The sequence below is a fragment of the Bos indicus x Bos taurus genome, chromosome 9 (assembly GCF_003369695.1).
Source record: "Bos indicus x Bos taurus breed Angus x Brahman F1 hybrid chromosome 9, Bos_hybrid_MaternalHap_v2.0, whole genome shotgun sequence".
Lineage (NCBI taxonomy): Eukaryota > Metazoa > Chordata > Mammalia > Artiodactyla > Bovidae > Bos > Bos indicus x Bos taurus.
The window spans coordinates 101,942,698-101,960,792 of NC_040084.1; the positions used below are offsets into that span (position 1 = coordinate 101,942,698).

General features: G+C 57.2%; 1 protein-coding gene across 4 annotated transcripts in view; it reads right to left on the reverse strand.

Moving 5' to 3' along the window:
• Positions 1-18,095, reverse strand: part of RPS6KA2 (ribosomal protein S6 kinase A2) — a 336,121-nt gene that overhangs the window by 207,328 nt on the left and 110,698 nt on the right. The window contains exon 1 of one of the 4 annotated variants that reach the window (XM_027552028.1): positions 17,076-17,300. The exons of the other annotated variants lie outside the window; for them this stretch is intronic. Coding sequence (XP_027407829.1) covers positions 17,076-17,126 — 51 coding nt within the window. The 5' untranslated portion in view covers positions 17,127-17,300. Of the gene's footprint in view, positions 1-17,075; positions 17,301-18,095 lie in introns of those variants that run through there. 4 annotated transcript variants of the gene reach the window in all.

Consider the following 18,095-nt stretch of genomic DNA (forward strand, 5'->3'; position numbering starts at 1 on the left):
GGATCGGGGGCCTAGGGATTGGGGCCTGGGGATCGGGGCCTGGAGATCCGGGGGCCTGGAGATCCGGGGCCTGGGGATCGGGGGCCTGGGGATCGGGACCTGGGGATCGGAGGCCTAGAGATCCGGGGCCTGGGGATTGGGGGCCTGGGGATCGGGTGCCTGGGGATTGGGGGCCTGGGAATCGGGGGCTTGGAGAGGGGCTGGGGATTGGGGCCTGGGGATCCGGGGCTTGGAATCGGGGGCCTGGGGATTGGGGGCCTGGGGATCGGGTGCCTGGGGATTAGGGGCCTGGGGATTGGGGCAGGATGGAAGAGGAGACATGCCCCGTGTAAACCCTGCAGGAATCCCGAACCCAAGCGAGATTTCTCCCGCATTCAGAGCAGGGAAGGAAAGTCAGCTGATAACCCTAGTCTGTTATTAACAGTTTCATACCAGACAATAAGTATTGTTGATTAACCCACAGGCCTTAAATAGTAAGAGACCGAATCCCTGTATTTCCTGAATTCCTCTGTTAACAGGCAAAGAACTGGCAGATCTCTGTCTCAGTTCTCTGAGGACAGTGGAGCAAGAGCGACCTTTGATTTTCGGACAATGATTCCAACGGGATCTCGCCGCGTCTTTTCCTTGATCCCAGATAAGAGAAGTGGAAACTGCTCGCTCCTCTAAATGATCTGTTGTGATTGTGAGGGGAGCGAGCTGCACCCTCGGAAAGGGGCAGGGTGGGGCAGCACCAGACAGCCCCCCTCCCCACCTCCTCCCACCTCCCATCAGCTGTCAGACGCTCTTACTATCTGGGCTCCCGTGGGGCCTTGGCCACGTGGGGCCTGGGCCCAGGACCCCCTTCACCAGCCTGTGCTCTGCCTCCCTCACACTTAGGACCCCTGGGAGTCGGCCTGAGAGCCGGACGCTGGGCTGGGAAAGGCCCGGGAAACACCGTCCCTGGTGCTGGAGCCTCGTCCCCTTTCACCAAACCAGGGGTGCAGCACAGGGAACCCGCTCCCTGCTGTGCCCTGGCCGCCTGACCCCCCGACAGGGACCCTGGACTCACAGCTCTGGAGGGACTCCCCATGTTTCCAGCCCCTCCGCCCGGGTCTGCCGCCCCTACTTCCCGGGCACCCACATGGCCGCTGGGCAGGGTGCACGCTGGCCTAGCTAGCACACAAGCAGAGGGTGTGAGGCTCGAGCAGGCGTCCAAGGCAGGCAGCGCCATTTGCTTTCCGTTTGTGCTGAAAATAGCCTTGATGGGCCCACTGGGACCTAATGTGCTTGTCCTAAAAGGTCGCCACCAGGTCAAGAAAACCACCCCGAGGGTCCTCGCCCCGGACGACGCGTGCTGTGGCCTCCTGTCCACGAGGGGTGCCTGTGGGCACCGAGCAGAGGTGCCTCTCGGGGACAGAGCGCTGGTCAACCCCAGGCCTTCTTTCTGATAAAGACAGTCGGGCACCAGAGCTCTCACAGCCCTGAGCCCAAAACCAGAAAGGTTGCGAGTCCCTCTCCAAGACAACTTTTGTAGATCCAGGTCAATAAAGAGATGGACAACCTTTTGTAGATCCAGGTCAATAAAGAGATGGCTTTGTTGTTGTTGTTGTTGTTTTTTAAAGAAAGCAACGTCATGTGTTCAGGGAATTATTTCTGGGGAGCAGGAAAGCTCTGTATTGAAGATGTGTTGCCTCTGATCAGGGACAATGGTGCTTTGAACACACAGGAGCATGGGCTCTCGGGGGGACCCCTGCCCGGCCAGGCCCCGGGGGGGCGGCTGGTGGGGGGGTAGACACCTCACTTCCATCCCTTCCAGGGAGGCAGGGAGATGCCAGCTGTCCATGTGCCGAGTCTGAGGGGACAGCGGCCATGGAGCCCACCGGGCACAGGACAGTGGGCCGCGGGGGGAGCAGGAGGTGGCGGAGGAGAGGGGCTGGGAGTTAGGAAATGCCGCGTGAGCAGTCTAGGGGCCGCTCAGGAGTTATTTAGGGAAGCAGATCTCCCCCTCGAGAGAAGCAGGCCGTGAACCAGGAATGAGCACCATGCCTCCAAAGAAGACTGCTGGAACTCGAGTTTCTGCAAAGCACTCTGACGCAAACAGACACAGGGAAAGAGCCTGCGGCTAACAGAGAAGCCAGCCCCGGGGGTCCAGAGCTCCTCCTCTGCTCCGGGACCCCGGTCCCTCCCAGCTCCCTAGGGTCAGCACCCACCTCCTCCTTGGGAAAGGACTCGGGAAGAAACACAGCGCCCCCACTCCCGGGCCGGCCCGGGGAGCCCGGCCCCTCACTGTACCCGGGGACGGGGACCCGGCTCCAGCCGCCCAGCACCTGTAGCCCTGAGCCCCCCAGCCTCGCCTCCCAGCCCTGCTCCAAGGTCACCCCGTGCTTCCCCAGTCTCCCCATACGCCCCAGCACCTCCCCTGGGCCTGCGTCACCAGGCTCTGGTTTCAGCCCTGCTGGGCAATTCCCTCTACAGATGTGGACAGGTCCCTTCCTTCTCGGTGAGTCAAGAATGCCGTGGACTCACCGACATGGCAGGGAAGATGTAATGAACTTTCTTCTCCTTCAATCACACTTTTCTGTCTGTCTTTTCTTCATGGTAGGTGAGCTCCTCAGCATTGCCCTACTTTTTCTGTTTTTTTTTCCCCCCCAGCAAATGTTTTAAGTCTAAAAGAACGCTTTCTCCTCCCTCAATTAGTCCTTCTTCATTCCATCCCATTTAGTTATGCCTTTGGTGCCACATTTCCTCAAATCTCTCTCAAGGCCTCATCTGTTCCCTGAGCCCATCTGCTTCTCTGAGGTCACTGTTTGGTTTTCTTTCCAGGAAAGGACAGAAAGCTGAGTGCAAACTGGCTCCCGCTCCGTCAGGGAATTCACTGCTCACAGAGGACACCTCCAGGGTGGGCCAGCTTCAGACAGTCCTCCTCCACGTCTTCTCTCCAGAGGTTTTCAAACATCCGTCCCTGGTCTGCCCTGTGGAACAGGGCAGACGAGTCTCCTGAAGTGCAGTTCGATCCCGGTTCTTCTTCTCCTTGAATCTTCAGTGTCTCCCTGCCTGTATCACTTCCTAATTCCTCATCCTCACCTACTCACCACCTGTGGCCTTGGGGTGTGAACACCGCTCAGAGTCTACACGGCTGCTCCCAATCAGATTCAAGCTCCGTCAGTGCAACCTTTGCGGGCTCCCTGCACCCCTGAGCACGATCAAGGCCAAGGCTGATCACCACGACGCAACTATGCCTCCCATCGCCTCCACCTTTGGGTCATGGGCTGGGACAGACCCTGGAACCCTGGTGGGCTTCTTCCCCAGTCCAGCACGCGAGAAAACGGAGCTAGAACTTCTAGTGGAACTTTAGTTAACTTGGGGAAAAGCTCTCCTATCATAAACGGACTCAATTCTCCCAAACTCGGGGGAATTTCCACATGGTTGCTTGCCTAGGGTGAGAATGTATAACCTGCTGCAGACAGGACCCCTGGGAATCTCAACAGCTACTTCCCCGGGGAGCCGGGTCAGTGCCTAGGTTGGGCACAGTCGGCGCCAGCTGCCCTCACTGGAGAACCACCTCGTGCCTGGCTGGATTTTACACACAGGGGGCAGGACCTCCGTGAGCAGAGAGACGGGGACCCGCAGGAGGGACGCACAGGAGGAGGGACGAGGTCTCATCAGAGAGAACGTTTACCAAGCTCGAGTAGGTGCTGGCTTCCCCGGCGGCTCAGCGGTACACAATGCACCCGCGGGTGCAGGAGACGTGGCTTGGATCTCTGATTCAGGAAGATCCCACACGCCGAAGGGCTACCAAGCCCAAGGGTTACAAGTACGGAGGCTGTGCTCTAGGGCCCGAGAGTTGTACCACTGAGCCCGTGCTCTGCGGTAAGAGAAGCCACCGCGGGGAGGAGCTCGAGCTCGGCAGCTAGAGAGAAGCCCTCGCGCGCCACAACCAGTGAAAAGCCCTCGCCGCAGTGAAGACCCAGCAGAGCGAAAAACAGATAAATAAAAATAAACGTTAAAGGAAACAGAGTGCAGTTCTCGGTGCCAGCACGAGGGCCTTTCGATCAGCCATCAGAGTGCGGCCTTTCACCCCAGCTCCCTGTGTCTGCTGCTGCAGCCCCTGCCCACCGTGGTCACCACATGCAGCGCACAAGCGCCCAGGAAATGTTGGGTGACGGCAAAGGAATCTCTCAAGTGCGGCAAAACAGCGTGAAACTCTAGGACTGCGTACATTTGGAGGTCTTTTCCACAAGTGAGTTTATTATTCATTAGAATAAATTTTTGGATCATTGCCATCAGTACATAAAGGCATAATTTTTTTTACCATAAATATTAATTCTATAGGATTTAGTTCATATTATAAACCTTGGCTGAGCAACTACCAGCACAAACAGCTAACAAAATAGTAAGTGTGGAGAATAAAACTGCAAACAGAAAGACAATCAAGTGGGAGACATTGCTTTTAAAATCATAACACGACAAACATGTAGTATGCTCTACCCTCCTATCCGTGCATTGTGCACCCTCGGATTCAGCCAGCCAGCTGTGGATTAAAAATACTAAAAAAAAAAATTACAGAAAGTTCCCAAAATGAAAACTTGGATTTGCAGAGTGTTGGCAGCTATTTACATCGCATTTACATTGTATTATTATGAGTAACCTAGAGGTGACGTAAAGTATACGGCAGGACGCGTGTAGGTGATATGCAACTCTTGCACCATTTTAGACAACAGGTTTGAGCATCCACCAACTTTGGTGTGAGCAGGGGTTGTGGAAACAATCTCCTACAGAGATGGAGAGATGATATAAATATTTTCACCTAGACTTGCCATCTAAGACAATGCAAACCTAGAAAATCTGAGACAACATGCAGGACAGAGCCAAAAAGAGAGTGAAAAAGTAACACGGGACACTCTGCAACCCGCATGCTGGCCAAGCTTCTCCAGCGGAAAATCAGAAATGCTCCAGCCTCGGGGCACTTTCCTCCTGTCCCTAATTATGGGAGGCTCGTCTGGGCCGACTCAGCAGTTCTGGAACCAGGAGTGTTCTCCCCTGTCGGTTACTTGTCTCCTCTGTCTCTTCTTACCTGTCGCTGCTCTAAGTAAGTCTTTGTTCCACAGTTAAGACTAAAGACAGGAGGGGAGTGAAAGAGAAAAGCCAGAAGTGAGCACAGAGCAAGAACACAAGAATCTGCAGGGTTCCCAGGTGGCTCAGCGGAAAGGAAGCCGCCTGCCAGTGCAGGAGACCTGGGCTCAGGCCCTGGGTCAGGAAGACCCCCTGGAGAAGGAAATGACTTCCCAGGTGGCTCGGCGGAAAGGAAGCCGCCTGCCAGTGCAGGAGACCTGGGCTCAGGCCCTGGGTCAGGACCTGGCAGCCCACTCCAGTCCTCTTGCCTGGAGAATCCCATGGACCGGAGAGCCTGGCGGGCTACAGTCCCTGGGGTCACAGAGAGTCAGACATGGCTTACAACAGCAGTTGTCTACTGACTAACACAACAACAAAATAATCTATTCCATGAAATAGCTACCAGATTCAGAGAAACCGGAAGATGTACAAGCAACACTCTGCAGCTCACAGTCCTGCAGTTGAAAGAATCATCTGAGGACAAGAAATAGGCACCACATTCCAAGACAAGAAGATTCCGTGGGCCCGCATGCTGGACTTTCGCCGACCCTAACACAAAGGACCCTCTTTGCCCAGCAGAGCGAGGTGCGCCTGGCAGCCTGGGCGGCAGTGGTGTACGCCGAGTCCTTGCCCCATGGAAGCCAGGCCCCCGTCCAGGCTCTGTCTTGATGCAGGCGCCAAGCCCCCATCAAGCTGCCCGTCCCCCGCCTGGCGGGGCTAAGCTCAATTCCTCGCTCACACCTGCCCCCTGGCGCTGCCCTGGCCTTCTTGCTGCTGTTTACACCTGGGCTCCTGGGCACCCAAGAGGGACCCATCCTGCATGGCGCCCGGCCCCTCCTCATGAGACTCCAGGTCGTGGCTGCTCAGCTTCTGCTCCAGGGTTGCTCCTTTGTCCCAGAGACAAAAGTTCCATCCTGACCCCCAGGAGCTGGGGACACCCACCACCGCTCCAGGGCCCCTGGCTAGAGGTCCCGGGAGGGACTCTGCACCCACTTCCTGCTGCGTGCCTCTCGCCCCACCAGGCCATTCTCTCAGGTTGGGGCTCAGGTTTAAATCTTAGATGATAAATAAGACCATAGAAGAAAAGTGGCCTATGCAGTGTACTGTTTAATTATGAGATTCTGCTCATCCTTAAGGAAAGTTCTAAGCACTTTCAGATGCTGATATACGTGCAACCTGTGGGCTATTTACCCCCGGAATACGTTCCAGAGTAAACCTCCACTGAACAAACACAGGCAATGAAGCGTGCAGCCTCTCCTCTTCCTTCAGTAACGAGCTGGAGAACATACAAGCACGATTAAACGTAAAGCGCATCACCACCTCGTCCTTCTTTCAGCCCCGTTAATTTAATGACGCACTGTGGCCGAGAGGCCGCCGGACAACCATGAGCATCGCTGCCCACGGCTGACCCTCAGCTCATGCCATCAGAGCCAGCGCATCATCTCCCCTCCGCTGGAGCACAGGGCTCTGCAGCCCCCACCCGAATGCCGGCCCTGCATGGACGAGGCCAGGAGAGCCGGCGACAGCGGGCAGGGAAGGCGGGCTCTGGAGGCAGGGCCAGAGCACAGGGCCTTGGGGCTCCCCCGGAGTCTGTCTCAGTGAGAGAGAGAGAACGGGGCTCAGTGATCAGCTGGGGAATAAACGAGACCCCGAGATTAAGCCAGGTGGGGCACGCTGAGAAAAACAGAGTTGACATGAAAGACACCGGGGTCGTTTGACACCTAGAACAAGATACTCTATCAGACGTTCCGAAGTGAAATCAGAAACCAGAAATAAGCCCCTTTGTGGGTCTGTCCTCAGAATGTTCTTTGACCTTCTACTTCAAGAAGAAACACAGCTGTGGTTCCACCCTGTCCTAAGACTCGGCCTTCCGTAACCGACGCTCCTGAAAGGACTTTATCGGGCGCTTTCTTTCTTTGCTGCACGGCAAGGCATGTGGGATCTTAGTTCCCGGACCTGCGATGGAACACATGCCCCCTGCAGTGGACGCCAGACTCCCAACCACTGGACCCCGGGGAAGTCCCTTCTATTGTGGGCTTTAGAGCCACATGGCTCTATTTAAAATGTGAACAGATAAATGAGAAAATTCAATGAGGGATCGGGGGGAAGGAAGGCCTGGCGGTGGGTGGACATCCGGCCCAGCCGCTGGTCTGACGAGGCCGGCCCTGAGGTCATTGAGCGGCCCTCCTGCAGAGGGGCCCCCCCGCTCACCGCAGCCCTGTGTCCCTCACCCGCTGGGGGCTCCCTGAGGGCCTCTGTTGGCACCAGCCTCGCAGGTGAGGCTGAACACGGAAGCCAGCACATCCCCCGCCAGCACTAACACCGTCAGTCAGTCATGCCGCTCAGTCGTGTCCAACTCTGTGTGACCCCGTGGGCTGCAGCACGCCAGGCCTCCTGTCAATCACCAGCTCCCGGAGGTTCCTCAAACTCATGTCCATCGAGTCGGTGATGCCACCGTGTCTCTATACAAATACACTGCTGCAGATCACGGTCTAGAGCCTCAGGGGGTTTCCATGTACAAATCCTTTTAATTAGGAGAAAGCATTGACAAAGCAGGAAGGGTAACACCATGCTCCAGATCCAGCAAGGGGTGAACAGGGAACAGACATCCACTCACAGAGTCCATCACAATCTACAGTCCTGGCTCCCTGAGCTCCAGAGATGGGAAGCGCTTCAAACTGTCTCAGTGTTAATGATTATTGAATTTACCATGGTAGCTAGGAAGGTAAAGAATGTGCCTGAAATGCAGGAGAGCCCGGTTCGATCCCTGGGTCGTGAAGATCCTCTGGAGGAGGGCATGGCAACCCACTCCAGTATTCTTGCCTGGGAAAACTCATGGACAGAGGAGCCTCATGGGCTACAGTCCACGGGGTCACAAACAGTCAGATACGACTGAGCAACTAACACTTTCACAATGACTTAAGGGGCTTCCAAGGTGGCGCTAGTGCTAAAGAACCCACCTGCTAATGCAGGGGATGCAAGAAACATGGGTTCGGTCCCTGGGTCGGGAAGATCCCTGGGACAAAGGCATGGTAACCCACTCCGATACTCTTGGCTGGAGAATCCCATGGGGCCACGTGGTGGCGAGTTTCATTTGTGATAAATTGGTGATTCATCAAAGGATGACCCAGGACGAACACACTTCCCTCCATCCATCAATAAAGGTCCTTTTCCAGGCAGTGGGTCCCTGTCAGGAAAATCACTGTCTAAGCAGAAATGCCCCAGAGGGTCTGCGACTGAGAACCACAGAAGGAGAATGCATCCCGGAACCTCGAACCTTCAGGGACAGAGAGACCCAGAGCTCAGATAGGGGAGCAGGCCCCCAGCCCCTGCTAGCCACCAGCTGCCAGGCTGTGGGGGAGCCAGCCGGCGCGGGATGAGCTAGGAGCTGTCCGGGGAGCGCCAGCCGCAACATGGCCTGCGCGGGACGAACTAGGAGCTGTCTGGGGAGCGCCGGCCGCAACCTGGCCTCTGACGGTCTGCCCTCATACTGACCTCAGGGTCCAGACACAGACGGGTCCCCTCTTTCCCACAAGCTCCTCCTGCACTTCGGCCTGGAGCCCACTGGGCAGGGTTCCCAGCCAAGGCTGCTGGAGCCTGAGTTTTGCATGAGCAGCCCCCACACATCCTGCAAGGGCCTCACGGGATGGGTGAGCCCACTGTGTGGGACCGCGGGCCAGGGAACCATCCAGGCAGAGCTGGGGTCCCATTGCTCCCTGCCCCAAAGGGCCCAGTGACCCCACCGGGCACCTCCGTCCCCCAGGAAGCCGCATCTCCAGCCCTCCTCAGCTTCACCTCCCATCGCGAACATTTATCCAACACGTTCTCTCCAAACAGCTCCATCGGTTTCCCCAGAGGAGTCCTAGGGGAGAGGAGACGTCGGCGTGGGGCAGAGGCCCCCGCCCCGCAGGGCCTGCTGCTCAGCCCCTGGGAAGATGCCCACGGAGGCTTTAACGCACGGACAGGAAGACAGGGGACCCCGAGGGCCACAGAGGTGAGGGTGCCCTGGTCACCGCCACCATATGCTCCTGCCCCTCCTCCCTCCCTGCTAAGGCCAGAGAGGACAGACCCCAGCCCTGTCTCCCCGCTGTCCTCAGCACACAGCCTGGCCTCCACGTACAGACCCAGGCACACCCACGGCCCCTGGTGCCCCAGCCTGCCTCCTCCTGTGCTCCTGCCTGCTCTCTACTGGCCCATCCCCGTTTCTTCCGTGAGACACACCACTTCTTCCAGGAAGTCTGCCTGGACTGCCTGAGACTCTGCGTCTCTCGTCTGTGTTTCCACCACGTCTACGTTGAGTGGGGAAGGACCGAGAGGCCGCTGCAGGTCACCTCTCAGGGCAGCCCTTCCCTGCGCTGCTGGAACAACCCACGTAGAAGGGAGACAGCCGGCCACGACTCTGCACCACCGGCCCGCCTGTGCACCGCTGCTCGAGGAGAGAGAAAGGGCAGTGCAGCCACTCGCCCCTCCCCTCCCCAACCCCGCAGCCGGCTCTGACACTGTGAAGGCCTCCATCACAACAGCCCTGTCCACTGGGCATCTGGAGGAGCCGTAGCAGGGTGGCCAGGGCCCCAGTCTTATCTCAGCGGAGCCCAACCTCAGGCTGAGAGGCGGGTGCCCTCTTCACGCCTGGCTCTCAGACGAGGGCCATGACGCTGTGGACCCCACCGCACAGCCACATGCTCAGCAGTTTACCCAGTGTAAGCTACTCTTACGGAGGGTAACTCGGGGTTCTTGACAGACCATTCCTGAAAGCCCAGTAGCCCTGTCCCGACCTGGGCATGCCCCCTGCAGCTGCGTGTGTCAGGGCCAGACTCTCAGAGGCTGTAGGATTTCCTGCCTCTAAACTGAAAAGATGGAGGTGGTTTAGAGGGAGTTTCCCAAAAACTTTGATAAAACTGCTGATGTCCAGCTGACGTTACCGTGTTTGTTTTCCCGGGGAGCTAGTTTGCAGGACTGTTTGATTTGCATGAAGCCCAATCACTTTTATTTGCTCAGATGTGGCTTCTCAGACTTTGATTTTCTGTGCTAAGAAGCGAACACAGCACACTCACAGAAACTAAATCTGGGACTGTTGGAAGAGGGCAAGCAGCGTCTCAGCACACAGCAGGAGGCCCTCCCGGCACGAAAGACTGTCCGGGTCTGTGTGAGCGCAGCCGCGAAACCGTGTTCGCCAGCAACATCTCGGAGTGTGGACTGCACGTGTGCTCACCACCAAGGATGCCAGCCTGCACCCGAGGGTCCCGTTAGTGGGAGGGGTTCATCCCTGGTCCAGACCTCCCAGCTTGGGATGAGCCGGCGGGGGGGATGGGTGTGGGGGGATGGAAGGAGGTGGTGGGGGGACTGAACACGAGAGGAGGACGTGGACACGAGAGGAGGACGTGGACCTGGGCTGAGGAGGGAGCGGTGTGCTGGGTGGAGGGATGATCCCTCTCCTTCTCTGCCCGCCCTTCTGAGCCGCGGTGTCTCCCTGCTCCCCAGGGCTGTGCGCCAGGGCTTCTGGGGGTGGGAAGGACCCTGAGTCTGCTGGAGCCGCTGCACTGGGGGGACCCGGGGCCAGCCCGGGGCAGGCTGCGCCCTCCCACCATGGTCCCCGCCAGGACACCGCATTCCCACTGGCGAGCCTCGCCCCTGCGGAGGGCAGGGCCTCCTGGAGAGGCTGGCGGTGACCCCTGGTCCGAAGTCAGTGCTCGGGGATCCCCACCACGCCCACTTGTAGCTGCTCAGCAACGGGCAGAAGTGATTATTCACCACTGGGTTTTGAGGGAAGAAAATTGGCTGATCGAGGGGCAGGTGGTGACATGGCACCTGGGCGGGGGTGGGGGGGTGCAGGAGACGCTGGCAGAGTACAGCTGGGTGGCACAGGAAATGCCCGGGTCAGCTGCCCGAAACGATCCTGTACTCGAGGTGAGCTTGGGAACGAGCTTACAGCCACCGACACACTCGCCTCGGTTTCCTTATCTGTGAAACGGGAGAGTAATTGTGCGGCCCTCCTGAGAATTAGGAGGAATAGACGAATCATCATGTGGAATGCAGTCAGGACAGTGCCTGGCGCACGGCTAATACCTGTCTTTTAAGTGAGGAATCAGAATTTTAGATCTCTGAGCAACAAAGATTTACTGTATAACACAGGGATTTATACCTGATATGTCGTAATAACCTAAAATGGAATATAATCTGCGAAAACCCCAATTTGATTTTATGTAGCCCTGGAACTAACAATATTCTAAATCAACTATCCATCAATTCAAAAAAAAGAACCTCGGGTTTTACCTCAACTTCACTTTGCAGATACAAAATCTAAGGTCCAAAGAGACTAACTGGCTCTGCTAACATCACAGAGTCAGTGAGTTAGGGCGAGACCTGGGGTGAAGGCGTCCCAGGAGGTGCTAGTGTTAAAGAACCCACCTGCCAGTGCAGGCAGACGTAAGAGACTCGGGTTTGATCCCTGGCTCAGGAAGATCCCCTGGAGGAGGGCATGGCAGCCCACTCCAGTGTTCTTGCCTGGAGAATCCCCATGGACAGAGGAGCCTGGCGGGCTGCAGTCCACAGGGTTGCCAAGAGTAGGACACGACCAAAGCTACTTAGCACACAGCAGCACGTGCTGGGGTGAGAACGTATTTGTCACGAAAGCAGCAAGAGAGAGGTTGGAAGTGAAACGTGGGGAGGGTGTGGACCAGCACGGGGATCAGGGGTCCAGGGAGTGTGAGCTGTGGGTCCCCACTGCACACCTGCATGGACACAGCTGCACACACCTGCACACCCACGCACACATGAGTCCCAGGAAGTCACAGTCATCGAGAGAACCTGGGCCTGAGGAAGCAGCTAAGGGCTCATGATGCAGAGGGAACCCCTTCGAGGTGGAGGCCAAAGGCCGAGGAAGATGCCCCGACCTGCCAGGCGGACAGAGATGTGTGGTGTGAAGGGCAAGGACGTCACTGGTCTTGCCACTCCAGGAAGGAGGGACCCCAGGCCAAGTGCCCAGTCCAGCCCCTGGGACAGCCCCAGGGGTCCTGAGGGCACCCTGTCCCCCTGCAGACCCCGACCTCCTGCACAGAGAGTGCCCGCCTCCCCAGGCCCAGACCCTTCCGGCCCCCTCCTCTGCATGTCTTCCTGAAGAAGAGCTCGCGGGTCGGGGAGCTAAGGCTCTGGGAACACCAAGGAGGCCCCCCTGGGCGCCAGTGCCTCCAGATACCGCCGCGCACTGTCACTCCCCATTGCCAGCTCAGGGTGCAATCCCCCAGCATTCACGGGGCTCAGCTCTTTCTGAGCAGACAGGGCCCCTCTGCCCACGGGGCAGCATCTCCCAGCATCCCGTGGCTCACACTCGCAGCACCCCCGATCCCTGTTTCTCCAAGAAGCAGCTTCCAGACGGGCTGCTGCTCACCTCGGCCGTTCCTGTCCAATGACCCACGTTTTCTGAGAAAGGGGCTCTGCCCGGCCGGCCTCCACGGGGGTGTCAGGATGGAGACGAGAGCTTCAGGTGAGCAGACGCAGCTCTCACCTTCTTCGGTCCTAACGCCCGGAACCACTGCAAGGGAAGCCGGCTCCACCCGAGGGCAGCATCTTCCTCTGTGCCCCTCACAAGACCTGCCGGCATCAGAGCCATGCCCAGACTCCACTCCGGGCAGAAAGGCGGCTGCTCCTAAGGCTTCATGCCACAAACCCGCTGGTCTCCCCACCCCAGTCCCTCCCGCCTCCGTGTGCATTTACACCATCTCTCCTGCTGCGGGAGGAGTGGTTCCCCTTCTGCAAACAGAACTCACACCTGAATTCAGAGGAAGAGACACTCAGACTTGGGCACCTGGGGTTGAGAACAGAGATCGTGAGGTTTTCAGGGAAATCTCCGACTCAGACCTCCGACACAGACTGCATGCGTCCCCTCCGTCTGATGAGGAAAAGGGCAACACTAATGGGCGCCGTGGGAACACCCACCCCCATCTACTCGGATGAGCAGGTAAAGCAGAGGATGCAGAGGAGGCTGAGGCCGGCCAGCGTCACGGCAGTTCCCCAGGGCGCCTCCCGGGCAGGCCCTTCCCGCTGTGCCCTCCCCTCCCAGACCCTGCGGGAGAGCTGTGGGTGGCAGATACGACCGCTTCAGCTGCTAGGAGCCATGTGCATTCCCTTATCCCCATATTCTTGGGGGCTAAAAGGCGTCGGACAACATCCAACATCCATTTTTAATACCTGAAGCACACTTGATTTACAATATTACCTCAGTTTCAGACACGCGGCACTGTGATTCAGCTATACATGCATATGTATTTATTCTTCGTCAGATTTTTTCCCCTTGTAGGTTATCACGAAATCCTGAGTGGAGTTCCCTGTGCCATACAATAGATCTTTGTTGGTTATCTATCTTACATATGTGCTCAGTCGCTCAGTCACGTTTGACACTTTGTGACCACCAGGCTCCTCTGTCCATGGGATTCTCCAGGCAAGAATACTGGAGTGGGCTGCCATGCCCTCCTCCAGGGGATCTTCCTGACCCAGGGATCGAACCCAGGTCTTCCGCATTGCAGGCACATTCTTCACCAGCTGAGCCACCAGCAAAGCCCAAGAATACTGGAGTGGGTAGCCTATCCCTTCTCCAGGGGGTCTTCCTGACCCAGGGGTTGAACCTGCATCTCTTGTGTCTCCTGCATGGGCGGGCAGGCTCTTCACCAGCTGAGCTGCCAGGGAAGCCCATCTTATATATAGTAGTGTGTGTGTGTTATGGGCTTCCCAGGAGGCTCAGTGATAAACCACCCGCCTGCCAATGCAGGAGACACAAGAGATGCCGGTTCAATCCCTGGGTCAGGAAGATCCCCTGGAGAAGGGAATGGCAACCCACTGCAGTATTCTTGCCTGGGAAATCCCATGGACAGAGGAGCCTGGCGGGCTACAGTCCATGGGGTCACAAAGAGTCAGACACAACTGAGTGACTGAGCACAGCACCGATATTAATCCCAACCTTCAAATTTATCCCCCTCTGCTCCTTTCCCCTTCGATAACTGTAAGCTTGTTTTCCATGTCTGTAGGTCTGTTTTATAAATCAGTTCAGTTCAGTTCAGTCGCTCAGTTGTGTCCGACTCTTTGTGACGCCATGAATCGCAGCATGCCAGGCCTCCCTGTCCATCACCAACTCCCGGAGTTTACTCAGACTCACGTCCATCGAGTCGGTGATGCCATCCAGCCATCTCATCCTCTGTCGTCCCCTTCTCCTCCTGCCCCCAATCCCTCCCAGCATCAGAGTCTTTTTCAATGAGTCAACTCTTCACATGAGGTGGCCAAAGTACTGGAGTTTCAGCTTTAGCATCATTCCTTCCAATGAACACCCAGGACTGATCTCCTTTAGGATGGACTGGTTGGATCTCCTTGCAGTCCAAGGGACTCTCAAGAGTCTTCTCCAACACCACAGTTCAAAAGCATCAATTCTTCAGCACTCATCTTTCTTCACAGTCCAACTCTCACATCCATACGTGTTTTATAAATAAGTTCATTTAAATAAGCTCCCCGCATAATTCCTAAACACATATTTGGTACCTCTAAAGGAACCATCCACTCATAGCTCAGGGAGCTGGTACCTTCCAGGCCCTCACTGCCAGGGGCTGAGCCCAGGCCCCGGGCAGGGTGCTGGGACGGTGGGTGTCCACCTGCTCTGGAGGACGCCCCCTGCTGCAGAGAGAGGTGGTGACCGGGGAAGCCAGTGCCAAGTTGGTCCTGAGCCTCCAGGCTGACTGATGGGCAGTTGGGGCGGGACCACCAGCACCTCTGCAGCCCTGGTCCGGCTGGCAGAGCCTGGAGTCCTGAGCACGTCCCTCTCTGGGTCTCGGGAGGTGCCCAGTCCAGGGAAGGCCCGAGTGGAGGGGGAGGATAAAGGTGAGACACCGGACAGCCCTGCCCCACGCACGCAATGGCCCGGGTCAGGGACCCTCCCGCCCATGGTCACCTCACACCCTAGGCCTGTCATCAGCTCCATCGCTGGCAGCCGTGCCCGGAGGCTGTCACGCACGTTCAGGAAGCACCCAGAGCAGAGCTCTTCCCCGGGTCTGCTCCGGGATGCGGCCCACCCCAGCCACAGGTCTAATGTGCAGACAGATCCGCTGGTGCAGAAGGCCACCGGGGCCCCAGTGTGTGGGGAAAGCAGACGCTGACGAGCCCGGATGCTGTATTATGTGGTGACGGCCATGGACGGCTCTGACGGCCTCAGACCCTCTAAAGACAGATACCTGCCCAGCGTCAGTGGCACAGGCAGCCCGGCGCCACACCCCTGGAGGCAGTGTCACTGGGCGTGTGGGCATAGCTCCCTTCTCTGTGGGAGGTGGGGGCTTGTCACTGGGGCTGGGCTGCCTGGGCAGGGGTGGGGGGGTCTCTGCCCTGCAGTTTCCCTGTGTGAGCTGCACTCTGGTTTCACCACCATCTAGGTAACCGAGCGACTCACCTCCTCTGGAGAAACCTCCACCTTTTCATCTGTAAAATGGGAGCACAGGCCCTACAGAGTAGACACTGCTCCTTTCCACGGCCAGTCCTCATCTCGGACGTGTGAAGACACACTACACGTGGTGTGGGGAGACACGAGCGGCCCTTTCCCTGCTCTCTGAACATTCCTGCTGTGGACGGATGCTCACAAGCCTTCCCACTTGACTTGCCCATCTCCATGGCTGTGTTTTATAAAGAACGTTAGTTGAAAACATTAAATAAATAGGGGTTCACTTGGTTATAAACAGTGTTCAGTATCGATGATTATCAACAGCATCGTTTATGTGTTTTCTTGGTGGCTTTACACATAATAAGATCCAGGCATCGCCAGTGGGAAGCCTGTCGTCTGTCGTGACAGGCGTGTATGCAGCTCTGACATGTGACAGTCATGTGTGTTTTGCGTTTTGCATGCTAAGTCATGTCTGACTCTTTGCGACCCCATGGACAGTAGCCTACCAGGCTCCTCTGTCCATGAGATTTCCCAGGCAAGAATACTGGAGTGGGTGGTCATTTCCTTCTCCGGGGGATCTCTCTGACCCAGGGATTGAACCTGCATCTCCTGCACGGAGAGGTGGATTCATTACCGCTGAGCCACCAGGGAAGTCCACTTATTCACAGATTAGAAGAGCAAGAACCACGGGAGGCGGGGAGGAAGCCGCCCAGGCCACCATGGGAGGCGGGGAGGAAGCCGCCCAGGCCACCACGGGAGGCGGGGAGGAAGCTGCCCAGGCCACAGGACCCTGCAGCATTCAAGGTGCTCCAGGAAGCTGTGCTGACCAGTGAAACCATCCCCTTTATCTGGGACCGTAACAGGACAGAGAACCACAAATGAGCCGAGAAGCACTTACAGCAAACGACATGTGAGAGGAGGAACTGGAGAGGCAGGTGTGAGGGTCCTGGAGACCAAGCCCCCAGACCAGGCCCAGACCAGCCGACAGTTACCCCCCAGGACCTGCCGTCTTAGGGAAGGGAGCGCAGGGAGGAGAGGAGAAAAGTAGGATAAAACAGGAAAGTGGAGAGAAGTACGGGAGAAACAGAGAAGTGAACACAGCTCCCCCGACCAGATGCTCAAGCTCTAGACAGACTGAAGTCACCCTCACTGGAGTGACACCACGGGACGCCCCCTGCAAGCACGCAGCCCGGGAGCAGGCACACAGGAGCACCCGGGCATGAGCGAGGTTGCGAACAAGATCAAGCAATGGGACAGAGGGCGAACGCTCCGCAGGACGGGCACTCTGGCGAGGGAAAGTGGAAAGGCGAGCAGAAATAACGGGGAATGAGACTGGGCCCAAACGGAGATAAAATGAGAAAAGTGACTGTTTCAGAAATCAGGCTCTCAGTTTCATATCAGATAAAATAAGAAGAGGTGGCAAAAAGGGTTACAAACGTCATGCATGCCTTTGAAAATCCATCACCCTAAGTGACCGGCCGGTTTGGCTCCCAAATAGGACTGGGCATCGTTTTGAAAAGAGAGCCGTGGCCCCTCCCGAGGGCTCCTTCATGACGCAAGCTGGGGTACTTACTAGCAATGCCCCGTAGACTCTGGAGAAGGCTTGCCGCAGGCGGGAGAGCATGTCCCCTCTTGGGAAGGGAGGTCAGCTGTGCCGGGGAGCCACGCAGCCTTCCCCTCAGGCATGTAGGCTCTGACTCCTCCACGTGGCACAGAGTGAACCTCCAAGAGACGTTTGTAAACATTCAGGCCGGTTCTCGGCGGGCATCACCCCAAAGATGGGGGGGCGGGTAGCGAGGGCACGGCCCTGCTTCCTCAGGGCAGAGTAAGTCAGAACCGCGTTTAGTAACTGACTTAATCAAGCGCCCTGGGGTCATTTGCTTAATATAGGGCCTGCTCTTTCCACGGGGTGGCCAGCTCGCCGAGGCTGGTCACCTGCTCTGCTGCCAGCCTGTCCGTCCTGAGCGAGCCACTGGCGTGCAGCCAAGGGGGCGGGCAGCTCGGGGCGGTGGGCACTGGTCCCACCACCACATCCAGTGTCCTGGTCCGTCCTCTCACCCGGGAGGCTGCAAAGCGGCTGCTAAGAAAGGGATTCTTAAAGTCGCTGTTGATACTGTTTCTAGGCATCTTTTTCTTGGAGACGCTGCTCTTGTCATTTTGAAACCGACCTCCTTGCACCCTGGGGAGCGCCTCCCCCGAAGAAATGTAACACGGCGAGGACTCAGCCAGGAGGCCACACAGCTCGACCACAAAGCCATGGAGGATTCCCTGTTCCTCGCGTCCAGGCTGCCCTCCTGAGTCTCCGAGAGCACAGCCTCTCTCCAGATCTGTGGCCACAAGCATCTAATTGTTCACAAAGCGTCCCCAGCAGTTTTGTAACGATATGGTTTTAAAAAAACCAAACCTACACCATTAGCATCGCACCCACCGCCTTGGACGGGACACGGTGGGCTAACTCCACCTCACGGCGTTCTGCTTCCTGGTTAGCACAGCATGTCCACCAGTTTGAAATCTCAGCCACAGCCGCTGTGCTTTGCCAAGAACAGCTTAATCGGTGCAGCACTTTCAGGAGAAAGCAGCAAAATAAAAGCAA